This window comes from Lepidochelys kempii, chromosome 6 (genome assembly GCF_965140285.1).
Source record: "Lepidochelys kempii isolate rLepKem1 chromosome 6, rLepKem1.hap1, whole genome shotgun sequence".
In the NCBI taxonomy this organism is placed as follows: Eukaryota; Metazoa; Chordata; order Testudines; family Cheloniidae; genus Lepidochelys; species Lepidochelys kempii.
Genome location: NC_136385.1, coordinates 20,738,831 through 20,766,357, shown reverse-complemented (window position 1 = coordinate 20,766,357; position 27,527 = coordinate 20,738,831). Strand labels below are relative to the sequence as shown.

General features: G+C 46.1%; 2 protein-coding genes across 3 annotated transcripts in view; one reads left to right on the top strand and one right to left on the bottom strand.

Moving 5' to 3' along the window:
• Positions 1-849: 849 nt before the first annotated feature.
• On the bottom strand, positions 850-27,056 carry MRPL21 (mitochondrial ribosomal protein L21). The gene is made up of 7 exons (XM_073347034.2): positions 26,951-27,056; positions 22,103-22,163; positions 14,751-14,836; positions 11,008-11,171; positions 8,744-8,796; positions 2,297-2,400; positions 850-994 (listed from the first exon to the last, which is right to left on the bottom strand). Exons 1-7 carry the CDS (start codon positions 27,018-27,020, stop codon positions 930-932), a joined length of 603 nt encoding a protein of 200 aa, XP_073203135.1. The 5' UTR covers positions 27,021-27,056; the 3' UTR covers positions 850-929.
• The window catches only part of IGHMBP2 (immunoglobulin mu DNA binding protein 2), an 83,847-nt gene continuing 83,339 nt past the window's right edge, over positions 27,020-27,527 (top strand). Inside the window, exon 1 of one of the 2 annotated variants that reach the window (XR_012159304.2) lies at positions 27,020-27,202. Coding sequence is in view for 1 of the 2 variants with exons in the window: in XM_073347032.2 (XP_073203133.1) it covers positions 27,123-27,202 (80 nt within the window). In the remaining variant the exon portion in view is untranslated. The remainder of the gene's footprint in view (positions 27,203-27,527) is intronic. The other variant, XM_073347032.2, reaches the window with a different exon arrangement.

Below are 27,527 nucleotides of genomic sequence, written 5' to 3'. Positions count from 1 at the left end.
TTTTCAAATACGGCAGAGATCTGTCATTTCTAAGGCTATTTATATGACTTCTGCTAATGGGTTAGGACTCTGAACAGCTTTTTAGAAATAATCAGGTTCACCTTTAAGAGGATTAACTCCTCAGCTGCATCCCCTCTCGCTAATCATTAACACAGATTTGCACCAATTGGCCCCATCCTGAAGCGCATTCCAAGTCCTGTAGTCACCAGGTTCATCTCTCCCGTCGCCCCCATGTTTGTTATGTACCATACCACACCACATTATTCTCTGGAGCTGTAGAACTGCAAGGATCATATCATACTACTCTGGTTTTGAGCTCCCAAAGAATGGAACAGTAGTGATTGTGTCATGAGAGGGAGGAATCACATGCTACACACAATGTCTATTGACCTGATTGTAGGGTTCATTTATGTTTGTGCACTAAACCTCATCCAGCAAAGCACTGAAGCATGTGACTAACTATGCACAGGAACAGTCCCATTGAAATTAATGGGGCTATTAACACACTTAAATGTTTTGCTGGATCAGGGTCTAAGCTGCAAGGCTGTGAAGTTACGTGGCTTTTCTCTTTTACACCACTAGATCTCCGTCCATTTTAAAAGCTGAGCTGACCACTTGCTTTCATATTTTCCATGATGCCTGTCTTCTGCTTGTGAGAGTGCTGGAGCTCAGGCAAAGACAGACTGGAGTGGAATTAAACATCTTGTCAATGATCCTTGGATTCTGAATTTCAGAGGGAATTGGTTACAAACAAACATCATTAAAGTTGAAATAGTATTTCAACAAACAATGTTTGTTAAAAAAGTAAAAATAGGTTTCCATTATCGCCAATAATAAAAAGCCCAAGACTTTCCAGTGACAAGAGTTCTTTATTTCCATACTTCCTAAAGCAGTAAAAATAAACCTAGCCCTACTAGACCAACAATCCGTCATGACAAGCAGGGAGCAATTTCTATGGTGTTTATCCGGAGGACCGTCTGTGGCTGCACGATAACTGAAAAAGAATGAAAGAAGAAAAATAAGATCATGCATTAAAGTATCTTATACACTAAGGTCCAGCTTTGTAAAGGTATTTAGATACTGCTGTTCACAGTGCTGCAATGCTGAACTGATTTAGGAGCCTAAATATCATTTTCAAAAAGAGATTTAGGCATTTAGATAGCTAAATCCCATCAGCAATAAAAAAAATGAGAATTAGGCACCTAAATCAGTTAGGCTTTGTGATGCTGAGCACTGCAATGCCTAAATACCTTTAAAAATCTGGACCAAAGGCCATGTCTACACTAGCCGGCTTTTGCTGACACAGTTATGTTGATGCAGGGTGGGATAAGGTGCGATCCATGACCCACACGGTGGTGCCGGCAAAAGTCCCACATGTAGACACAGTTATACCGAAACAATTGTGCTTTTACCAGCACAGCTTGTGTCACTTGAGAGAGCTGGAGTGGACTACAGCAGCAAAAGTGCAGTTTTGCTGGTATCGTTACGTAGGTATAAGTATACTGGCAAAGCCGTCTCGCATAGGCAGAGCCTGAGCGAAGGTACGAGCACGAATGGTGAGCTCCTGTGAGAGTGTGACAGGCTTCACTTCTGCCCAATATTTCTACCTCTCTGTTTTTTCCTGTTGATAATTCAGGAAGAAACTTTACAGCTGCCTCATTTACATGGTAATCAAGGCCTGGTTCAAGATGCTGTTTAGACTTGTTAACATCTGTGGATAAATATGCAAGATTAGAGGCTGGGGAAGGAGAACAGCAACACTTCCATGTGTTGAAAGCAGTATTTTAAACGGTCTTTTTGGCAATGTGTGTCAGATAGCAGAGGAAGGAAATGAGGTCACTTTGCTCAGAACGGTCAGGACTTGTGTCCCCTGCCCATGATGCTGTGTTGTGAACCATCAGGGCACTCCTCTGGGAACTGTGTCCCTGTGCTGTGAGACACGAGGGCATTGTGTATGGAGCCCACAGCCCTGTGCTGTGTGTCAACAGAGTATTCCTGTGCGCGCTGTACCATGCCCATGTCCGTGCTCTGAGCTCCAAGGGCACTGTGTAGTGGGACCATGTCCCTGTGCACTGAGCTGGGAGGGTATTGGGTACTGAGCCCACATCCCTGTGCCATCTGGGCACTCCTGTGGGCACTGCATACCATGCCCTTGTCCATACTCTGAACTGCAAGGACATTGTGTGCTATGCCTATGTCACTGGGCTCTGAGCTGCGAGGGCATTCTGTACCGATCCTGTGGCCCTGGGCCATGAAGGCAGTGGGAAGTGACGGTGCTATATTCTTTTCATCTTACTTTTCTTCCTTTGATAATTGTGCCTTTTCCAAAATCTCATATTAATTCTCGGCCAAGATTCTGTTTTTTCGATAACTGTGGCTTCCACACGGACAAGATCTTTCCTTAAAAATGAAAAAAATGAAGAAAGAAAAAAAAAAGAAACACAGCGTAACTAATGACGGCCTTCTCTAATCAATGGGCAGACTCCCTGGAAGACTATCACAAAGTAATGCACCTTTCTGACAAAACCCTGTCCTGTGGGAACGGCAAGGTCCCCAGCTGCTGAGTGGGTAAATCCATCTCAGCAGTGCCCACTTGCAGGCTTTGCACTGAAGAAACACAGGATTGACTACGCAGGTCTTATCAGGTAAGTGCCACACTAGTCTGCAGGGCAGTACTTCTCTGCTTCACTGGGAGGGAGTTAGAAATGTCTGATGCTGGTAGAGTAACAGTGGAAATCTGCAACGACACTCAGAGCTGGCAATCCCAAATTCCCAGTGCTGTGAATGCCTGCAATGAAACCTGATGCACATCGTGCTTTTAAAAAAATCCTGTATTTCTCACTTGGCTTAAAGTACAGCAAACCTTCAATACTGGGCTCAGACTGGTTGGCAGCTCTTCTACAGAGCTCTTCCTTCGTCAAGACCAAAGCTGTTCCCCTTTCTACAAAGCAGCAGAGACAGCAAGCACTGGCATTTTGATTTATAGACTGAAGGTTACATTCTTCTAGTGTGACTCACCTGAGTATTGAGTTGGTCCTGCTTTGAGCAGGGGGTTGGACTAGATGACCTCCTGAGGTCTCTTCCAACCCTAGTCTTATATGATTCTATTCCTAGAGAAGACAATGGACTGTTCACCTGATAAGAGGAGCAGGACTTGATCCTGTGTCCAATAATGCGGCTAACAGACCACTGCTGTCTGGTTGTGTGACCTTGCATGAGTCCTTTCACCTCTCTTTCTCCTCCCACCCTTTGTCCACTTTGTCTATTTACTCCTGAGATTTCAATCTTATTTGGAGGAGAAGTCCAGATATAAATTCAGGACTTCATGCTCTCCTAGATCCAGAATGGATCTCTCACAGACACTTGTGGGAGGCTTGCCAAGAGATTATTAAGGGAAGAATATGGCCTTAAATGTCTTGATTCTGTAACCTATTGCCACAGTCAGCATCACTCAGTGATAAAATCTATCCCATCCTCCTTTCCCTGTGAAAGATACTCAGAGCAGCATGGTTCCAAAAGCTCCCATCTCACATGAGCTGGCATGCAAGGCATTCTCTCTCAAAAGGGCAGTGACTCAGCGTGCAAACACATATGGAATTCGGCACTCAGCGACAGCTCACACACGCATCCTTGGATGCTGGAAGCTAAAGAGAGGAGAACTCTTGGCCAAGACCACTGAGGTATCCCCTTGTGGAAGAGCGCCCTGGAATCTTTAACTGCCATCTAGAGAGGCGGACAGAAAGGAGGGCAATTTAAGGTCCACGCCGAAGAATGAGCTACCTGCCTGAGCAACTGTGCCCCTCGCTCATAACAAATCAGCCTCATTTTAGGACAGGAAATCCAGTCCTGTGCTTTGGGAAGTTCTGGTTGTAATGAACGGTAGGGGTGGAGGATGCACCTTTTCACAACACCCCAAACAACATTAAAAGCTCATTATTGTGCTCCCTTCTCCCCTGGAGGACACGTACAGAACACTTTCCTGACAAATGACTCAGTCTGCATGTAAGGAAAAACAACAACCCTCCAATAAGATCATGAAAGGGCCAAAGGCTTTGAAACATTCACCATCAGTATGAACATATACCCTTTGGGAATACAATATCTATAAGAGATTGAATTCTTAGCGGAACACACACCAAAAATCAGCCTATCTGCATATTCTGCAGCCAGACACAGGGAACAAATACAGTTTAATATACATGGCTACTGGCCACATCTAAATGAGCTACAGAGCAGAGCGTGACCCGGAGAAAGGATGTACTCCACAGCTAGCACAATGACACCCCAATCACAGTTAGGGTCTCTAGGTGCACGGACCAGCAATGCTAGAAAAGAAACCAGCAAAGGCAAAGAAAAGCAGGGTACAGGGGTATTTTGTGAAAAAGGTCTTCCTGTTAGGGAGCTATTCTGCCTGACCCTGTGCCTGAAGCCAGTGGGAAAGCTAGACTCCCGCTTGCCTCACGACTGCAGGATTAGACTCCGTGCATGTACGCAAGTCCAGTCACTAACACTAGCAGCTGTGCTGTGGAATCACATGGACATAATCGACACTCAGAAGGCAAGATCAGTGGGGACAGAGTGATTCAAACACTAAAATCTGTGGGCTATTTTAAGCAAATAGTCGTCAAGATTTTAAGTAGTGCAGTAATGGGCTACAAGCTACCAGAAGTATGAAAAATAGAGTGGTGGTGCAGGGAAAGCTGGTCCAGAAATGAGCCTTTGGTTACTGGCGGGCCAGGTGTCCTAGCTCTCATGGGCCTTACTTGTGTTCAGCCAGAGGTGTTACACTAGGGAAATAGCTATACAAACCCATGTAGAGAACTCCCTTCTCTAGGTGCTGGATACACACTGTCCTACAGGCATGTGTACTGAGCAACAGCAACACACATACAAGCAGACCTTCCAAAATGCTATTCTTAAGCATGCCCAGGTGCCAAGAAGCAACTTCTGTCTGCAAGTCAAGTTTCAAAGCTATCTGACCCAAGCTGTGTGTCTGACTACAGTGTGAATTTTGCCCTCTGTTGAATCAGTCATTAGGGCTGAATGTCTGAGAGACTGAACTCTTCAGGGAAGGGACTCTCGCTCTCAATAGGCATCTGTCCAGCGCAGCGCAAAATGAGGTCCTAATCTTGAATCAAGGCCTCTTGGCGCTAGAGCAATATAACTAATAAATAGTAACGGTTTATTAAACTTCTCAGCTGTTAGCCTTATGCAATCACAGAGGTGAACTCCTGGCCCCCCTGAATTGAATGGTAAACTCCCCCTGACTTCAGTGGTGCCAGAATTTCCAGATTAGGTTTTTCTAATAAGGAAGAGGAATTCATACGATAACTTCCTATATCCAAGTTGGAGGGAAAGTGATTGTTACTAAATAATGAATATAATCCATGCAGGGGACATCCCGTAAGTATCAAGATGCTTACTGATGACAATCTTTATATCACACCCAGGAGTCTCTCTCCTGACAGGAGGCAGGTGAACCTCAACATGGCTTTTTTGGGGGAAAGAGGCAGTGTGGCACCGTGCCATCTGGCAACCAGGAGTCTGTAGTCTTGGCCAACCTGGGCAAGCAGACAAGAGGAAGCCTTGTGTAAAATAGCTGGCTACGTTAATGGAAAGAAATCTGATCAACAGCATCTAGGGTTAGAGTAAGCTGATCTCTTTGCCTAACACATGAACCACCAAGGACGCCATGTCCCCTTTACTTAGGGCTAAATTGCCTTAGGGTGTTTTGCAATGGTTCAGAGCATAAACACCTTAGTGGAAAGCAGTGAAAACGCTGCTATGATTTCTGGGTCACAATGGTTTCCTGTTGTAGCTTTGGGGTGTACAATACTGTACAAGTTATAAAGCTAAGGAAATGACAATTGCATACAACTTAATATTGCTTTTGCATAGAAACACTGGACAATAAGTGGTTGCAAAGAACAAGGCAGACCACAGACTTAGCACTTGGTATGAGCTACTGGGAGTGGGAGGAGAGACACCTTTTGTTTTGTTTGAAGATGTTAAAGGAGTATCATGTTGGGAGGTATCTGATTTCTAAGGAAAATTAAAATGACCATCTGTCTAAAACAGAACAAGTTCCTACCCGCCTCCAAGTCTGATCAAGGAATGCAGCTGAAATGGACTGCACTGCACCGACACTGGCTCAGATGTCCTCTTATGTGTTGATTTTTAAGCCAATGGAAAACAAAAAGTCTTTGTATTAATCCAAGCTGTTATCTATCCTCCAAAACACTTGTGGCTTAGGGAGAGTAGGGAACTATGTACAAATACTACCATCTCTAATAGGTGGTGTTCTGTTTTCCTTTGTCTCATACCATAGTAATGGGCAGCTTGTAGATATGTCAGAGTTTCCCCAAAGCCCCAAAAGAGAGGATGGGATGTAGGGTGACCAGACAGCAAGTGTGAAAAATCAAGACAGGGCTTGGGGGGGTCATAGGTGCCTATATCAGACAAAGCCCCAAATATCAGGACTGTCCCTATAAAATCAGGACATCTGGTCACCCTAATGGGACACCACACCACACTTCTATTTCACACACATTTCCTCTCCTCCACTACTTTTAACTCAGTGTAACCTAACACTGAAACGCAACTGTTTGGTCTGCAGTCAGTCACACTGCCAAAGCCTCCCCACTTTTGAGGCACATACAGAGACCAAATGATGGCTTTTTCTCTTCCCCAAAATCTCCAGGGAAGCCCTGTGTTTCAGTGTGTGCCCAAAGGCTAGTGCACAAATATAGCTTTGCCAGGGTACTGTCATGCTGGCAATTAATTAGCAGAGTTTAGGGCACTGCGCAGAAAGATCTGCATTGTTGGAGGAACGTTCCTTTAAGTGGTGCCAAAAACATGGCCTTTTTGAGGTGACTCACAACTTACTCAGAGTCTGCAAAATCTGAGCTTTCATTGCAAGATATTAAGTTTCTAGCCCTATTGGTATTTTTGCAAAAATTCCCCACAAATGTCAACGCTGGTTCACTTCCTCTGCTGGTAGCAGTGTCGGGAGCCCAGAGTACACAAGGCTCCCGTGAGCCCCAGCGTTTCAGGTCTAAAATGCTGGCAGCCACGGAAGCCCTGTCTACTGTAGGGCTCCCAATGCTGCTAGCACTTCTGCAGCTGAACTGACAATAGTGACTGTGCAAATGTTTTACAAGTAATCCCTAAGGTAGACGAGGATATGGTTGCAAAGAAAACTGGCCGGCCAAGAACAGAATGTGAATCAATGCAGCGTTGTCTTCCTGATTATGCATAAACACAGCCTGAAATAAAGGCTCTGAGAGGTGTGAGCTCCCTCTCCTCTCAGTTCATTTCACTGGCGGTGTTAATGCTAAAGCCTAACATTGTCATGCAACACATCAACACTAACTATTTTGCTGCTGAACACTGTAGCAGATGAGACGTGGCAGAGAGTGGGAACGAAGCTGGCGGGGAGGCATGGAAACTGAGAGAAGCTGCAGGAAGGGAAACAGACAGAGCAGAAAAGAGGAGACACACAAAGACCAAGTCTATGCTACATGCTTTTGCCAGCACAGCTGAGTTGGTCAGTGGTGTGATTTGCGACCCTGCATAGCTGTGCCAGCAAAAACCCCAAGTACGGATACAGCTTAGACTGGCAAAACCATGCTTTTGCTGGTATATTTTATTTCACCGGGGGGACTGGAATAAGCTATCCCAGCACAAGCGCAGTTTTGCTGGTATAAGCTGCATCCACACTAGGAGTGCTTTGCTGGTATAATATTCCTGAAAAGCTATACCAGCAAAACACTCTCGCCTAGATCTGGCCAAGGACAGGAGAGGGAGGAGGATGAGGAAGGAAGGAAGGAAGGAAGGAAGTTCAACTCTAAAGGGAAGTGCATTTACCCAATACGTGATGCTGAATATGACAATAAGGCACTTAAATAATGACAAAAAGTGAGGTTACCATATACAGTTCCCCATCTTTCAACCCTCGATCTTTGTGCATATCAGCCTGTGACATCAGGGAGAGTTCTGCTGTGGGCTGAGGAATGTACATAGTCTGATCTCCCAGCCCATGGACCATAATTAAAAATGTGATTTGGCCCGATCTACAGAATGAATTTGCCTCCCCTGCTTAACACATTCTGTCCTAAGAAGCCCCACAAGCAGATTTTACATTAAAACATTTGAAGTGAAAAAATTGCTGTAATCATCAGTCTGTTTTCTATTTTTAGTACAATGAGTAACAATAATAATACTTTACAGTTCTACCATCTGAAGATCTCAAAGCACGTTAGAAACGTTGATGAATTTTGTCTTGTGACTGACCTGGGAGATAGACAGAGCCAGGAATAGGGGGTACTCGTCACAAGACCACCCTTCCTCTCAATGAGAGGATTTACAGTCTTTAAGTGTATGTAAGAGTAAGATGCCTCCACACTGTCCCCATCAGCAGTTGGATTCACTTCCTCATCCCATTAATACGTTACAGCTGTGTTCAACCCTTAACTATTTTGCTCTACGTTACTAGAAGAGCAGATTTAGTTCTAGGATCAAATGAGAGTCACAGACTTAGGGGCCTAATCCCTTTGATGTGTGCACCTAACTCCCCACAAATGCTAAGAGAAGTGACACACGCACAACCCCCTCAGCACTGCTTGCAATATGCTGCATAGACTTCTTGTATGCCCGCAGCCCTGGCAGGGCTGAATCTTGAAAACATTTCACTCGGCAGTCAGCTGACTTGAAGATACGTTATTATAAAGTGTGTCTTTCTTACCCCAGAAGTGGCTTTCCAATTAGTGTGAAGTCATCGGCACCAACCAGCAAAACCTGGAGAGATTAAATTATGCACTTGGGTCACTTGCCAGTGGTCGCAATGTAATTAGAAACAATATTATCAAAACTTTACAAGTATCCTAGAGGCTTGGGTGTTGGAAAATTTGCATTTTTATGAGCTTCAAGCCTCAATCTGCTGCTGAAAGAGAGCAACAAGCCAAGAAACAGACCCATTCAATAAACACTCTCCCAGGCAAGGGCTAGGTTTTTTTCTACCAGAGCATGTTTTACGAACACTCTGCACACTAATCAGAGCCCCTAAATCCTTTGATTCTATCTGCATTTGTAAGACAGTGGAAGAAAAGGCAGAGAAAAAATAAAGACCCTGAATTTCTAAGATCTTCATGCCAAGGCCTGTGAACATAGCTGCTATGATCACTGGAGTTTTATAGCAGTTGCTATGCGCTCCTTAGGGAAATAGCAACATTTTCATTCTTCTTCTCTCTGCACACTCAGATGGGTAACAAACAAATAGATATCCAGGGTAGAGTCATGCCATGTACTAGTCCTTTGGTTCAGGGAATTTAAATTGCCTGCTTAAGTAAGAGAACAGTCAAGACTTGGGCAGACTAGGAAGTATTTAAAACACAGAGTTTCTACAGCCTATTTCTTTTCCCCACTAACTGTACTGCAGCAGTTAAAAGGGTTGCACATATAACGAGGGCTTTGATTTTTGGTTCAGATAGACATTTGTTAGCAAAAATCTGACAGGATTATGGTCTGGATTTACCAGAAGAGTAAACATAAATGCCTGACTTTTTTCACCCTGACCCAGATCTGTGCACTCTCAGCAGGCTGCTTCTTGCAATCGCTTGTCTCACCCAAGGATTCAACCGGCAGCTGCCAGAAAAAGTGCCTCAATACTGGGCTTTAAAGCAACAAACTTGTAGAAAAGTGGCCTCTTCCATACCCTATTACACTGCAAATAAATGCTTGGCTATGATGAATAAAGATTAATCCAGTGTAGCCTCACTTCATGGTATTTCAACCAAGCTTTGGATTAATGAGTCTCTGTGGGGTCATTTAAGTGTTAGAAGTGGATTATGTTGGAAATATCTGATCAGGAGCCCACAATTATCCCCTCCATGCCCTCCTCATCCACAGATACAATGAACATCATGGAAGCTCAGGAGAGAAATCAACTCTTCCATCACTTTTGGATGTACAGTCTCTTTTGGGCAGATTGCTGCGTCAACTGATTAGTGTTGTCAATCCCAAAACAACAAACTTTTCTTGTGCAGCATGTCTGGGAATGCAAACGTCTAACAGAGAGATGTTTACAACTTTGGACCGAATGGGTAAAGCAAACTGTCTGTCTTCCCACACAGAGGGAAGGAGCCTGAAATCTGCAGAGCAATTCAGTCCATCTCTCTCTGATGTAAATCATGCTAACATTGTCAATAAGAGGGTAATTAAAATCACAGCAACAGTGAAGGCCTTGCAAGTAGCTACAGTTAGAACTGGAGCTTCTGCAGATCCAAGGGGAATATTCAGGACTTCTCTGAAATTGATTTCTGAGTTCTCAGGGAACTTCTTCCCATTTATGATGCCACGTTGGGAAAGCTGGCCTCTATCCATGGCATTTCTGCTAATGAGCCCGAAGAATAACAACACATCCTTGTGGTTAGCACAGAACTGGTGGGGCTGAGCAGTATAAACATTTTCTGTGGAAACACATCCATGATATTAAACATTACAGAGGGCTACTGTGGCAGGGGAGAGCATGGGACACCAGTTTCCCATAATCTGTTGTTTATTTATTTTTATAAACAGCCAGCTCCCTCTTCCAGCCCTCATCACAATCTTAAATACCACAACATCCACTAACCCTGCTGAGTCAGTTTTATTGCCTTCCATATGGGTGAATGGAGTTTTCTTGACTTGTTGGTCAGGTAGGGGGACCGCTAGGGTTTTATGAAACAATGAAGCAGGCATCGTGAACAGTAAGTAGGTGGCTTGGATCATTTGGTCAGTGACCCCTTGTTTCAATAAATAAATAGAGGTCAACAGCTTTTCCCAAGGATGAAATAGATATACCTTCCCCCAAATTGCATTAGCTGAGGCAGCCTGGAGAAAGAACCAAAGCCACAGTGGGCTGCATGGGTGGGGACTAGTCTCATGTCTGTCACAAACAATCGCTGACATAAGGCGGGCTAGGAGTTCTCGAGTTAACGTACATAATCCTGAACATCGGGAGGGTTTTACCTTCTCCAGTCGGATTCGGTCTCCACATTCAGCCGGCAGCACGTTTTCCATTAAAATCAAATCTTCACTGGTTACCTTCCACTGCTTACTGGCAAAGTGAACCACAGCAAAGAGCCTTCCATACCGCCCAGTGGCAATCATCTCATTCACTTTTTGCACGACCTCTGTTAACAAATGGTGAGTTAATGAGTACGTCAGGGATAGGCCACAGTGAGAAAAACCAGCAGAAAAGGCTAGCTGTTCAACACCAACACATTTTGTCCCTGCCACCCTCCCACAGAAACCATTACCTGAGTAGCAGTCCTACTTAGAGTGTCCGGGATTGGCTGAACAGTGATGACGTTTCATAAGCATGGACTTTATCTCCCTTCTTGAAAGACTGAGGTCTCGTCTACACTTGGATGTTAGCTGCTGGACTGGCTGAACCCATACAACCCCCTAATGTAGACACAGTTTACACTGCTGCAGCTTATATTGAATTGCTGAAGTCTGAAACGTTTGTTTAGACACCACTGGAATGCCCTATCCTGCAGATCCAAGGTGTTCCATAAGAGAGTGCTCCACTCTGCCTTCGATGCATCCCGCAGTGTACAGGAGTCACCCCGTAACTCCTGAAAACCTTACAAAATTCACAGGGGCTGAAGAAGGGCTCCAGCGTACTTTGTAAGGTACACAGGCTCTGCAAATTGTGGCTCCACTGTACTTGAAAAGCCCAAGCTTGAGATCTTGTGTATTTCACAAAGCAAGCAGGGTCCCTTCCTCAGCCCCTTACTGTACATTTCCCAGAGAAGTTATCCATACATGCATGTGCCTTGCAGCATTCCTTAGCTATGCAAAATGTTCCACACAAGCAAAGCCCACCATTTTTAAAAGTCATAACTCAGTCAAATCAAACTCTGCCTTTATCGGAACACTCAAAGGCACTTCCTAATGAGGGATATTTCCCTGTCAAATTTCAACTTTCTACCCTCAAGCCTTTCAGCTCTCAAGATGTTCAGAAAATGAGTATTTTTTATAATAAGGAAAAGTATATTCCCCCCTTCCTTGTGCTCAAAAATAACTGACCCAATTTTACTCAGAATTTAAACAAAAATCCCATTTCAGAAAGAGATGAAGCATGTAATATTTTACCCCAAAAGGCACACAAAAAACCCAAAGTTATGAGCAACTGAAAACAGGGAGCTAGATGGAAACTATTACGCAACCTTAATGACAGAAGTCAGCGCCATTCCCACTACAATTAAGCAAAGAGCTTATGTTATGGTCAGAAAGTACTGCACATAGGAACAAACCAAATGTCCATGTGGTCTAGTATCCTTTGACTCACAGTTATTACTACTGGATGCTTCAGAGACAGAAGTGTGATCCCCATCTCCTTTCCATTATGACCTCAACTGCACTTCATGATATTGTTGGGAAAAAGTTTTTCCTGCCTCAAGATCGTGAATAGCTTATTCCATTGTGGTCAATATCCTTGTGGGCAAAATGTTCAAACCTATGTGCTTTAAGTTAGGCTCCTAAATAAAAGTCGGCTGATTTACAGTAATGCAAAGTGTGACACTATACCCCATCTTTGTCATAGTAATATTATTATGATATGATTAAGGCATAATTATGCTGCATTTTGTACAAGATGGGTCATGTAAGGCGTCACTGGAAAAGTTTTGATTTGCTGAATATGATTATTCTATTTGTGTGCATGTATCATTTTTGTATCTGAAGTTATAAATACTGACTATGTATCTGTATTTCAAATGTGGTTAAACCTGGGTGACACCCACTAGGCAAAATGCTTCCAGCCTAGATAGCTGGTTGTGAAGGGCTTATTCAGGGTAATGGGCCATTAGGAAAAACAACAGGCCTTAGGAGAAGCTTATCCCCCACCTGGTGAGCTTTCCTGAGAAGGCTCCAGACAGCCTGTAAGTAATGGCTGCAAGGGCATGTGACTAGACCACATGACTCTGGACTCCATTTTGGATACCTGTATTTTTCCACAAACTGGTCTGGGAACCAAGTTTGAAACAAAGGGTTCCTGCCATATGGAAGGCTATACAAGGCAGGGAGTGACACCATCTATTGTTCTTCACTCCCCCACAACTCAACACCCAAGAGAAGCTCTGAAAGAAAAGGACTTGGAACGGGGGTGGGGAGCCCAAGCTACAAAGCAAGTGCAGCTTGTGCCTTGAGAAGCTGCAAGCCTGCTTGTATCATCAGTCAGGGTGAGAAATTGCTGATTCATATCCAATCTTTCTGTTTGCTATCACTTATAATCACTTAAAATCTATCTTTTTGTAGTTAATAAACTTGTTCTATGTTTTAATCTAAACCAGTGTGCCTTTGACTGAAGTGTCTGGGGAAAATCCCAGCTTGGTTACCACAAGCATGCATATTCCTCTCCACATTGAGGAAGAGACGAACTGAGTAATAAGTTCATACTGGCTGGGGTTTTGACCAGGGCAGGACGGTACTGCTTTGGGGTCTTAGGCTGGGGAAGTGGGGGTTATTTGGGGCAGCCTCCCTATCGTTGGTTCATGCAGTGGCTGGCCAAAGCTTGCATGCAACTGTAGCTGGGTATGTCCCTGCCTGTGAGAATGCTGGTGGGAGTGTTGGACTCAGAGCGGTCTAAAGCTTGTCACAACAGCAAGGTGTGAGATGGAGCCCAAGCTAGTTAGTCAGAGGGCTCAATGATACCCCAGTTCCAGGTGGCACCCTGTCACACACAGTACTTGCATCTCCCATTGAAGTCAATGACATTTGTAGGTGCTCCGTAAATTTGAAATTCAAACTACTTATATTCAGAACCCTAACTTCAGACCTTTATATTTGAAAATTTTGGCCTATAATTTTATCCGAGCTGAAACGACTGCAGTTTGATGATCAGATCCTTAAAAAAGGAAATTCACATCAACGAAATGCTGCCATTTTATCATTAAGAGTCATCTGCATTTTTGCAGTACAGGGAGTGATCTTACATAAAATATCTCTGGCCATTTCCAGGCACAACAGAGTGAGTGAGGGAAAGATTGGCAGGTAGAACTCAAATACTCTTATAGATGTGAGTTGAGGTCAGAGCTCTAATATTCGGAGCTTGCTCTGGAGGGGCAAGCCAGTAGCTTTGGAAAGAGGCCTCCTGGACACATCGTATGGAATGACACAAAACCATGAATATCTATGAAGTTATGAAGCCTGGAAATTACAATGGCTCAAAGGCAGAGAGCCCTGTGCAAATCAGACTCAACGGCAGATTTGATACATTTTACCAAACAGTTCAATACTTATTTCCCCCAGGATTGATATTAAAAATTTATGGTTCACTGTGTCAACAAACAGTACTTGCAGGACAAACACTTTTCTTCATTACATTAATTTGTCACCTGAGCAATAGCGAGTGGAGCAGCGTGTGCTGTGCACAGAGCAGAATGAAAACAATCCAGAAAAGGAGGTCTGGAGCTGAAGGCTCTTTTTCAAGTTGCTGATGACCCATGTAGTTATTTATTGATATTTTGTCCCTCCGTTGTTGAGTGAGCTACATACATTAAATGCAGCATCCCAGGGCCCCAGTAGACAGTGCAACAGCTCCCTTCTCTAAAATATGCTGGGTGGAACGAGAGAAAAACATGAAGAAGACTGAGAAGAACCAAAACCCACTCAGAAGACCAAGGATGTGCTGCCTTACAGTCTTTCAGACGGCCAACAACAGTATGGAAGCAGTGCTGCCGGGCTCTGCAGCTGGAGAACTTTACCTGCATGGAACTTTGCCTCTTCTGTTGGATCTGGTAGTTTGACTTCGGGCCATGGGGGTGAGGACAATGATGTTTTGGCAATAATTCTGTCAAAAATAAGGTGCGAATCAGCTATTATAAATATTTATTACCATGAGACCCAAACCATTAACAAAGACGAGAATCAATAGCATATGCACATAAAATTCCTACATGGCGGGAGAGTGAAAAGCAGGGCTGCTCTGCCATCTGCAGAGGGAGGCAAAACCTCAGGAGTTACGGTTCTCTTCCTGACACAGCTCACTCATCAGCACTCAGGGCCTGATCCAAAGCCCACTGAAGTCAGTGGGGAACTTTCCAGTCAATGGGCTTTGGATCAGCCCCTGAGCGAGTTAAAGAAGTTTTGGTTACTGATTCTCCCCACTCCAGTGTTCTGTGTGATGATCAGGGGATGTCTAACTAGATGAAGCAAGAAAAATATCCTCTTTCCATAAGAGTCAGGATAAAACTTGCTATAGCAAGAGGGATTTTGATGGAGTAAAATTCCCATTCCTATCTCCCCAAACCCTTTGTTAAACTCCCATCACAGCAACTGAGCAGCTGCCTCAAGAAAGACCATATTAAAAGCAGGCCCAGTAATGAAACACATTGATGCATTCTGACAATTAGGGCACCAGCAGGCACTTTTCAAAGGTGTTGAAATTGCAACCCATTTGAAGAGATTGTTTAACCACATGCTGAAAACGCTTTGTCTTGCTTCAGAGCTAGTCTTGCAAATTATAAAAAGGCACTGTACTCAAAGAGAAACAGCTGCTACCCCCCATACTCAATGCCGTTCAGCTACACAACAAAGTTCAGAGAACCCCTGAGAGCTTTGCTAGAAAGGAGATGAATGGCTCATTTGTCGTCCCCTCCTCCCACCCCACCTCCGTATAAACAGTACAAGTTGAGGACAAGTTTTTTCTTCAATATTATAATGCAACAAGCCAAAATATGCAAAAATGACCTTTAAGAATAAGCAGTTTGAAGTTGAGCTGGAGATTCGCTTAAAATCTCCTTCGGCCTTTGCTACACCAGGCTTTAACTTCGCACCATTGTTGACACCATTGCAGCTACAGCTGGGAATGCTGGTGCACATAAAGCGCCAGGGGCTACCAGTGGCTTTTACCACCATGTTGTGTAGATGACATGAGGCATGATCCCACCCCACTGCCACTGACTTCAGTGGGAGCAGGCCTAGACTGCTTTAAATGCTGGTGGCTTCCTGAAACATTGTCTACACTACGTTGTCTACTCTCCCCGTTTGCTGCACTGGTGTTAACAAAGGTGGGGAGTATTTCAGAAAACAACCCAGCACAGACGCAGCCTTAGAAGGAAAAGAAGGTCTAAGATAATGTCCCTAAATCAGCCTCAGGGGACTGGAGATTAATCACTCGTGCATGTTACTTGTCCCTCTTTAGGCAGACTATTTTTAAAAGCTCTTCTCTGCTAAATTGGTAGTTTAGTGAGGGCCTTGAGAACCACAGCTGGGCTCTCTATACAAGATTACAAAGTTGCTTTTTTTAAGCTTCCAGCTGCACATCTTGAATGACGACTCTGATAGCTGCTAACATCCCTCTTGGAAATTTCTGCTTTAATACAGCGTTTGAGCTGAAAGACTTTATTTAGTCCAAAAGCCCCTTTGTGAACATAAGAATAGCCTTACTGGGTCATACCAGTGGTCCATCTAGCCCGGTATTCTGTCTTCTGACAAAGGCCAATGACACGTGCTTCAGAGAGAACCAACAGAGCAGGCCATCACTGAGTGATCCATCCCCTGTTCTCCATTTCCAGCTTCTGGCAATCAGAAGCTAGGGACACCCAGAGTATTGGGATGCATCTCTGACCATCTTGGCTAATAGGATGGACCTATTCTCCATGAACTGATCTAATTCTTTTTTGAACCCCGTTATAGTTCTGGACTTCACAACATCTCCTGACAACGAGTTCCACAGGCTGACTATGCGTTGTGTGAAGAAATACTTCTTTTTGTTTGTTTTAAACCTGCTGCCTAATAATTTCATTGGGTAACCTCTGGTTCTTGTGCTATATGAAGGAGTAAATAACACTTCCTTATTTACTTTCTCCACACTATTCATGATTTTATAGACCCCTTGCATATCCAAGCTGAAAAGTCCTAGTCTGTTTAATCTCTCCTCATGTGGAAGCTGTTCCATATCATTTTAATCATTTTTGCTGATTTTCTCTGTACCTTTTCCAATTACAATGTATCTTTTTTGAGATACGGTGACCAGAACTGCACACAGTATTCAAGGTGTGGGTGTACCATGGATTTATATAGTGGCATTTTGATATTTTCTGTCTTATCTATCCCTTTCCTAATGGTTCCTAACATTGTTAGCTTTTTTGATTGCTGCTGCACATTAAGTGGATGTTTTCAGAGAACTATTCACGATTCCAAAATCTTTCTTCAGTGGTAACAGCTAATTTAGACCCCATCAGTTTGTATGTATGTTTGGGATTATGTTTTCCAATGTGCATCTGCCATGTTGTTCCCCAGTCACTCAGTTTTGTGAGATCCTTTTGTAACTCTTCGCAGTCTGCTTTGGACTAACTATCTTGAGTAAGTACCACTGAGCTTGTTTGTTACTTTCCAATTTGCTTTGGGTTTTGGGGTAAACTGACTTGTGGGTCTGTCTACACAGCAACTAGACACCCGTGACTCGCCTTTACTACTCCTTTACTATATCCTTTACTGTGGATGAAGGAAAAGCAGTGGACGTGTTGTTCCTTGACTTTAGCTAAGCTTTTGACATGGTCTCCCACAGCGTTAAAGAAGTATGGACTGGATGAATGGACTATAAGGTGGATAGAAAGCTGGCTAGACTGTCGGGCTCAACGGGTAGTGATCAATGGCTCCATGTCTAGTTGGCAGCTAGTATCAAGTGGAGTGCCCCAGGGGTCGGTCCTGTGGCCGGTTTTGTTCAATATCTTCATAAATGATCTGGAGGATGGTGTGGATTGCACCCTCAGCAAGTTTGCAGATGACACTAAACTGGGAGGAGTGGTAGATACGCTGGAGGGTAGGGATAGGATACAGAAGGACCTAGACAAATTGGAGGATTGGGCCAAAAGAAATCTGATGAGGTTCAACAAGGACAAGAGCAGAGTTCTGCACTTAGGACGGAAGAATCCAATGTACCGCTATAGACTAGGGACTGAATGGCTTGGCAGCAGTTCTGCAGAAAAGGACCTAGGGGTTACAGTGGACGAGAAGTTGGATATGAGTCAACAGTGTGCCCTTGTTACCAAGAAGGCCAATGGCATTTTGGGATGTATAAGTAGGGGCATTGCCAGCAGATCGAGGGACGTGATCGTTCCCCTCTATTCGACATTGGTGAGGCCTCATCTGGAGTACTGTGTCCAGTTTTGGGCCCCACACTACAAGAAGGATGTGGAAAAATTGGAAAACGTCCAGCGGAGGGCAACAAAAATGATTAGGGGACTGGAACACATGACTTATGTGGAGAGGCTGAGGGAACTGGGGATGTTTAGTCTTCAGAAGAGAAGAATGAGGAGGGATTTGATGGCTGCTTTCAACTACCTGAAAGGGGGTTCCAAAGAGTATGGCTCTAGACTGTTCTCAGTGGTAGCAGATGACAGAACAAGGAGTAATGGTCTCAAGTTGCAGTGGGGGAGATTTAGGTTGGATATTAGGAAAAACTTTTTCACTACGAGAGTGGTGAAACACTGGAATGTGTTACCTAGGGAGGTGGTGGAATCTCCTTCCCTAGAAGTTTTTAAGGTCAGGCTTGACAAAGCCCTGGCTGGGATGATTTAGTCGGGGATCGGTCCTGCTCGACTAGATGACCTCCTGAGGTCCCTTCCAACCCTGATATTCTATGATTCTACTTGACTAGGGCTCAGACTGTGGGGAAGTTTCATTGTTGTGTAGACCTTGGACTCTGTGGGGTGCGAGGGTCCCAGAGTTTAGACTCCAGCCCGAGCCTGGAAGTCTACACAGCAATGAAACAGCCCGGCAGCCTGAGCCCTGCAAGCCTGAGGCGGTTGGCACGGCCAAATGAGGGGTTCTTTTTGCTGTGCAGACATAACGCGTGTTCTCTGAATGACCGGATCCAACTGGCTAACAGATCCAGCTCACAGACCATGGTTACCATTTTGGGGGGAATACAAAGGGGTCAGGAGTTCTTAGTGACAGCTGGCACAGCAGTGCTTCATATACGCAGCCAAGAAGCTGTGGTTTGTTATTAGTTTTGTACTTTATACAGACTTGGTCTACGGAATGAAATCCAGCAAATTTTGTTAAACGTTCCAACGTATATCCTCAACATTTTTTCTGTGCCTCTTATAGCTGTGATCCAAATTCCTTTACTTCCTGATGTACCTCCTGACTGCACCAAGAGAAGGGTTTCTACATGCTAGACCAGGGGTGGGCAAACTTTTTTGCTCGAGGGCCACATCTGGGTGGGGAAATTGTATGCAGGGCCATGAATGTAGGGCTGGGGCAGGGGGATGGGGTGCAGGAGGGAGTGCGGTGTGCAGGAAGAGGCCCAGGACAAGGGGTTGGGGTGCAGGAGGGGGCCCAGGGCAGGCAGTTGGGGTGCAGGATGAGTGCAGGGTGTGGCAGGGGGTTGGGGGGGTTCTGAGTGTGGCAGGGGGCTCAGGGCAGGAGGTTGGGGTGCAGGAGAGGTTTGGGGTGCTCGCTTCAGCCCACTGCCGCTTACCCTGAGCAGCTCCGGGGTGGCAGCGGCGCACAGCGGGGCTAAGGCAGGCTCCCTGCCTGCCCTGGCCCTGCACTGCTCCTGGAAGTGGCCAGCATGTCTGGCAGTGGCTCCTGGGGGTGGGGTGGGGCAGGCGGCTCCGCTGTGCGCTGCCCTCGCCTGTGGGTACCACCCCCAAAGCTCCCATTGGCCTCGGTTCCCCATTCCTGGTCAATGGAAGCTGAGGGGGGCGGTGCCTGCAGGTGAGGGCAGCGCATGGAGCCCTCTGCCTGCCCCCCTCCCCCAGAGGCCGCAGGGAAGTGGTGCTGGACGCTTCTCAGAGCAGAGCGGGGCCAGGGCAGGTAGGGAGCCTGCCTTAGCCCTGCTGAGTCACAGGGCTGGTAATCCCACGAGCTGGAATGAAAGCCCTGATGGGTCAGATCCGGCCCACGGGCTGTAGTTTTCCCTCCCCTGTGCTAGACATTCTTTCCTGAGGAATCTCCTTGAGAATCCGGCTAACAAGAAGAACAGAGCATTATACTTGGATGACACTGGGTACCATAGATTGACTTTCCCTAAGGGCACTCAGCACTGACATCCACAATTCAAAAGAACTGTCATCAGAGCTCAAACTGCCCAAGCACGTGGCTGCTAATTTCTGTGCTGAACAGGCCTTCCCAGGAGGCTGATTTAGTTTCTACTCTTAGGTGTTGCTACCTTAACTACTGGAAATGTCAAAATTGCTAACACAATGACAGCTCTAATTAAGTGACAGGTTTCAGAGTGTCCTGGGGATGCAATGAGTGGCAGCAAATCCTCTGCTGCTGCCACAACACTGATGAATGGAAGCTAGCAGGGATATTTAAGCCAGCATCCATCAGTGTTTTCCTGTCAGCAATCTGAGTGGATTCCCTCTGCTTCAATCAAGACTGTCACTGTGTGGGATTCTTTGCCCCAACACTGAAAAGAATCCCTTGTTACCTGAAAAGCTCTGTTCAACTAATTGTATGTCAACTACATTGGCCGGTTTGCTTGTCCAAAGAAGGGATGACAGACAAGGAACTAGGACATCACTAGTGAAAATACCTATTTGCTATAAACTTCAGAGACGAGCACCAATTAAAACCCTGCTCAAATATTTCAACAGTTTTAATTAGAAGATGAAAAGGTACATAGAAAATGCCTATATGCTATAAAATGGAAGTCAGACTAAATGATCACAATGATCCCTTCTGGCTTTAAAATCTAAGAAGTGTGATTTTAGGTGGAAAAATTATCTGAGTAACCTTTGCCGGAGTCAGGAACCTCTTATGATCTCTCATACAAGTTGTGCCATTTTGGAAGGGTTGTGGCAACAGCTAACACCTCTGCTTCATGACTTTCTATGAAAGGTTTTCATTTGTTCCATAGAACGATGGAGGGAAAAGCACGATTATTCTAAAGGACAATACTTTGCACACATACAATGCTTTTTATCCAGAGCTCTCAAAGCACTTTACCAAAGAAGGTAAGCACTGAAGCGTACCCTCTTTGCAGAAGGGGAAACTGGCATAGAGAGATTATGTGAACTACACAAAATCACACTGTGGCAGTGGGAACAGAACCTGAATTCCACTCTCACTCCACACAGCAACTGTGTGTTTTGCTACGCAAGCCCCACCATGGAGCAGAAATACCTTCCCCTGCAAATACTCTAACTCTAAGTAATAGTTGCCATCAAGAACAATTCTGCATATTCCAGTGTCTAAGGGGATCCTAACAGTTGCAGGATGTTTTAATTCAAAGAGACCAACAGTTAAAATGCCCCATACCTAATAAGGAATAAATATTTTAATAAGTAAGAACCAATGACACTGCAAAGACATTTGCGGAAAATAGTCTTTGATTCAGTATTATCTTCTCTTTTGAGCAGGTAATGTGTCTCAGATGGGCTGGCCAGAAAGGCATTGGCTTCTGAAACTTAAAATAGCCAGGAACTGTCCGACTACCATAAAATGGTCTCTGATATAAAAAAGGAGCAAAGAATTTCCTGAGAGCTCTGGTCAATACTGCCCTGCAATAGTTTCCATAGTTATCAAGTGATGTGAAAATTACAACAAGCATTTTCAAATTCAAGGGAAACGCTAGACACTAGTAAATCAGGCTAAAATGAATAGCATGGGAGTTATGTTCAATCTACTTGGCAATGTCCATTAGTGCTCTTTAAAGCGCCTACATTTAACAGAAACACAAACCAAATGTTATCAAAAACTTCTAAAGAACCATGCCTTTTTGGGCTAGCTCCATGGCTTAATGGCTGTGCCATATTCTGTGATGCAGGGACAGAGTAAAAACCCTCTCCCTCAAGCACTCAAGACAAAGGGAAGGGAGTGCCTCATCTTGCTCTTTAGACTGCAGAAATCAGAGACAGAGAATAATTACTAGGTCATATATTTCAGGACCCAGCACAGAGTAATTTTCTATTTCTTTAGTGACCCCTTCTGGCTAAAGCAAGGAGCGGCACTGACTGAAACTGTACCCTGACTTGCTCAGGCAGTTGCAGGTACCTCTATCTATACCGGGTCACTGAAAGGGAGAGGGAGACAATAATGGGGAGCAGGGGAAGGCAGGGTCAGTATTTCAGACGGAAGCAGAGCAACACGTTGACATTACCCTTGCTGTAGTGAAGTGCTTTGACATCGCTCGCTTCGAACTGTAGACCACAACAGAGACGCTAATAAGAAGAGAGGAGAGAGAGAGAATTAAAAATAAGCAGTAACATTCATCAGTCCCGGGTAATTTAATGAGTAAGTATGAGCCATGCCAATTTCAGCACTGCTGGGAAAAGCACCACAATGCAGGAGACAGAAACAAGACACAGTACGTAATAAATCAAGAACTCCTCCCTAATGCACCATATCCCAAGGGAGCAGAACAGAGACAGGATCACTCTTCTACAGCATACACGGAATACGTACAGTCAGTGAGAGTGTCAGCTAGAAGATTCCAAATGTGGATTGCAACAACGTAATATTGTTGTATTTGTGCATAACATCTCTTTTGTCACCAAGACAGGGGAGTGTTCCAGGAGTCTATACATAGCTGTGTTGCATCCTTCCAGTGCTGAACTATTTCTTTAATGGATACGGTTAAGTATATCCTTCCCTGCCTAGAAGCCTCTCACCCTTTTAAGGCTGTGACAAGTTATAGAAAATGTGTAGGACAAAACAAGGTGACTCTTTGCAACCTTCATTAAGCCTCACCAAGCTTCCCCACACCCTCATTTCCATGCATGCAAAGGAAGGGAGAGAGAGAACTGCAGATAACTCCAGTAACTCCCTGGCCATTCATTCTCCAAACAGTCACTTCAGTGACAAGTGAAACATAGGGAACTAGTGTGAGTGCAGAGGGCTTAAAGAAACCTTTCTAGAGTGGGGGACCTTGGTTTGTACATGCATATGCCTTGGCTTTCCCTGACTCCAAGTACCACCTCTCTTCTCACAGACAAGCGGGCTGTAAAACAGCATCAATTGGAGAGATTAAAAAACACAGAAAACTTGAACACAAAGATTGTTTTAAATGGCTAAATCAGGGCTCTCTATTTACATCTAACTCTGTAGACCAGGGGTGGGTAAACTACGGCCTGTGGGCTGGTTCCGGCCCGCCAGCCATTTTAATCCAGCCCTTGAGCTTCCACTGGAGAGCAGAGTCTGGGGCTTGCCCCGCTCCAGCACTCCAGCCGGGGAGCAGGGTCGGGTGCCGCTCCACGTGGCTCCCAGAAGCAGCAGCATGGCCCCATTCCGGCTCCTACATGTAGGAGCAACCGGGGGGCTTCGCTCTACACACTACTCCCGCATCTCTCATTGGCCAGGAACCATAACCAATGGGAGCTGCAGGGGCGGTGCCTGTGGACGGGGCAGTGTGCAGAACCACCTGGCCATGCCTCCAGGTAGGAGCCAGAGAAGGGACATGCCGCTGCTTCCGGGAGCTGCTTGAGGTAAGTGCTGCCCGGAGCCTGTACCCCCTCACCACCCACCATGCCCCAAACCCCTGATCTCCCTCCTGCCCTCTGAGCCTCTTGATCCCAGCCTGGATCACCCTCCTGCACCCCAAACCCCTCATCCCCAGCCCTACCCCAGAGCCCGGACCCCCAGCTGATGCCTGCACCCCAACCCCTGCCCCAGCCTGCCCTCTGAACCCCTTGGTCCCATTCCAGAGAGCCCTCCTACACCCCAAACTCCTCATCCCCAGGCCCACCCCAGAGCCTACACCCCCAGCCAGAGCCCTCACCACCCCCACCCTGAACTTCTCATTTCTGGTCCTATCCCAGATCCCACACCCCCAACCAGAGCCCTCAACCCCTCCTGCATTGCAACCCCAATTTTGTGAGTATTCATGGCCTGCCATACAATTTCTATTCCCAGATGTGGCCCTCAGGCCAAAATGTTTGCCCACCCCTGCTCTTGACAATGAGCAACTGAAATGGCAAAGGAAGAGTGGAATGGAGGATTATCATTAATGTGACCAAATATCCAGAGAGATTAATGAAAATCCCCTAACAGAAGGGTTGCTTTCTGATGGGCAATTATTTTAATTTCCTTTTTGCAGTCACAACATTGGAGATATTTTCTTTGGAAAGGAACTAGACCTGCACAATTGCTAATTAACAGGGAGGGCCTAACCCTGGAAAACTGGGCTAGTAAATAAGAAAGACAGCAATTGAACGAAAAAGAAGCTGTCTCTGAAGTTGTTTGCTTAGTTAAAAGAAAGTGTTTGCACAGCTCCTTTAAGCAGCTGCTTTTGAGGAATGTTGGAAGTTGCGTTGCCTCCTTCCTTCACCCTCCACAGTGCAATAAATACATATGTCTGGAAAGGGCCCGTTACAACCAAATAAACATAATGATTCTAGACTATGCGCTCTGCTTTTGATTATTATTATAACCAACTGGTAGCACAAATCAAATGTAGGTCTGGATTTAAAGCTCATGAGGCAGGCAGCTTATTCAGATAATCACACTTAGCTCTTCGTATAGTGTTTTGCATTAGTAGATCTCAAAGTGCTTTCACAAGCATCCTGCTACTGGCCACATCTACACATTCAGCTCAACCTCTCCCATTTGATGGGACTGCTACCAGACTGCTGTCCCTGAATTTTGCTTAAGGGCTCCATATTTTATGACAAACTCTAGCTAGTAGATGTCTCAGAAATGTGAAGTGCCATTTCCTGTTGGCTGCTGTGAGGATGGTCACTGCTACTTTACTCCTCACCAGACTCTCTTTATGTCTTGTTCCCCTGCAAAAATCTCTGGTGCTTGCCTCTGCTGCACTACATAGTTTTTGGGAGCACCAGCAGCACGAAACTGACATAATTCTTGAATATATCACTCAGGCCTACAGGGTTCTGAATAGCAAATAAAAAAACCCAACGAGAATCTTTGTTAATTTTACTCTGGTGCTGTTAGCCAAGGCTAAGCATCAAGGGGCACTCAAGCTGTCTGCCTGCAGACTCAGGAAAACAACTGGCATTGGTCTATAATTGGAAGGTAATTAGGGCTGGACACCCTTTATTTTTGATGAAATCATAAGTTTTTTAGAAATTGATGGTATAGATCTCCTCTTTCACCCACCCAAGCTTGCCACTCACTTTTTCAAGCCCTGAGTACTAGTGATTCTGGCAGAGGTGCTGTGTCTGTCATACACAATTGCCTATGGCAGGACCCAAGTGCTATGTGGTCCACCTACGAGTAACGTATATGGGCAATATGTGACTGCCTTAGGCAGCAGGTTTAAGAATCAGGAAATGGTGCCAATATCGAGCTAGTCTGCAGATTTCACCAGGGTGTGACAACTAATATATGCATCTGTTCAGCTGATTATCCATTCTTTTCAGAGTCACAGCTTCCCAGGACAGAGTTCCCCATCGTATAAGTATGGCTTTCAATCTTTGTTCCTAGATGGATGACTTTACATATGGCTGTATTAAAATGCACACTGTTTGTTTGAGCCCAGCTTACCAAGTGATTCAGATTGCTCTGAATTAGTGACCCTCATCTTCATTATTAACCACTTCCCCAATCTCTGTGTCATCTGCAAATTATATCAGTGATGATTTTATGGTGTTTTTTTTTTTTCCAGGTCACTGGTAAAAATGTTAAATAGTGTAGGGATAAGAACCCATCCCTCCAGGACCTCACAAGAAACACACCCACGCCTGATGATTCCCTGTTTACAAGTACCTGTAAATTAGCCAGTTTTTAATCCATTTAACATGTACTATGTTGATTTTGTACCATTCTTGTTTCTTAATGCCATGTGGTACAAAGTCAAATACTTTATAGAAGTCTATTACATCAACACCATTTCCTTTTTCAAACTTGTAGCTATCAAGTTTTTGTACTGGCGCAATTATTTCAGTTAGGGATTTTTTTAAAATTAAAGTTATACAAGTACACTCCCCAGTGTGGACACAATTAAACTAGCATAAAGGGATCTTACATTGATATAGCTTATTCCCCTTCCTGTATGGGAATAGCTATGCTGCTATAAAGCACCAGCATAGGGATACAACTGCATTCATGCTAAGAGAGTCTTAACTATACCGGAATGGTTAACATGTTACAACTTTCCAATGTAGACAAGTCCTAACTTGTTTGAAGCCTGGCCAGCTGTGACACAGTTAAAGGCCAAAAGGGACCACCAGACAGTCTGTACATCACAGGCCACCAATACCACCCAATACCCACACACCAAACCCAACTGATTCAATTAGACCAAAGTATTACAGCCTACAGGAGGCTAAACTATTATGTGCCACAGGCAGAGAACAAGAGAGAAGGGGGTGCACCAGTGCCTGAGGCCCCCACAATGGCAGGGAAATGATTGAGATACACCCAGATAATCCCGGCAAGTTAATCGCACCCACACACTGGAAAGAAACCGTGGGGGGGGGGGGGTGCGGGTAACACAACCCAACGGCAGCAGCCACTGCCAATCTGACCCTTCACTGACGCCAAAGCCAGAAGGGACCATTGGGACCATCTAGTCTGATCTCGGTCCCGGGTGACACAGGCCCCAGAACTCCCCCAAAATACGCGCCCGTGTGTGTGTGTGTGGGGAGGAGAGCGGGGACGTCCATCCCCGCCCCACACAGGGCAACCCGCTCGCCCCTGAGCCGGCCCGGGCGAGTGCCCGTCCCTGCACGGCGGACACCCGCACTCAGGCTGCGAGCTCCGCGGGGCAGGGACTGGGGTGACCGGACAGCGAGCGGGACAGAGCGGCCGGCCGGCGGGCCGGCGGGCGGCGGGGCTGTCACAGGTGCCCAGAGAAGAAAACGCCCCGAAACAGCCCTGCCAGCGACGGACTTTCCCTCCTGGCCTTGCAGCGCGCCCAGCACACCGGGGCCCGGCACAATCCGACACCAGGGCAGGGGCCCGGCGCTGGGGTGCAGCCGACCCCGCGTTAACCGCAGCGCGGGGCGGGGAGCAAAACCCCAGCGGCCCCCCCGCCGCCGCCGCGTCTCACCTGCCGCGGGGCCCGCCCGCTGCCGCCCCGGGCCCAGGAGCCGCCCGCAGGCCGCCGCCGCCGCCATCATCCCGCCCGCCGGAGCCGGAAGCCGGGGGAGCCGGAGTGAGGGCGCACCGGGCCGGCCGGGAACGCAGCGGCGGCTGCAGGAGGCCCCGGGCCCGCGCCCCCCATGGCGGCGGTGCCGGACTTCGTGTCCCGGCAGCTGGAGCTGCTGCAGGAGGAGAGAGAGGCCGAGATCCAGGAGACCAGGTACCGGGGCTGGGGTCCCGCCCCGCCCCGCCGGAGACACGGCGTCCCCCAGCCTCACGGGGACCCCGGAACCCCCGTCCCTTATGGAGACCCCCAGCGTCCCCTGTAACGACCCTTGCGGGGAGCCAGCAACCCTCACCATCCCCGATGAGATCCAGGACTCCCCACCCGACCCTTATGGAGCCCCAGGAACCTCTGATATCCCCTAGTGTGAGTGACCCCCACCCCAATGAAATCTAGGGGCCCCCACGGTCCCCTATGGAGACCCCCCCCCCACCATCATCCCGTATAAAGAACCCCACCTCCTCCTTTTGGGGCCTCCCAA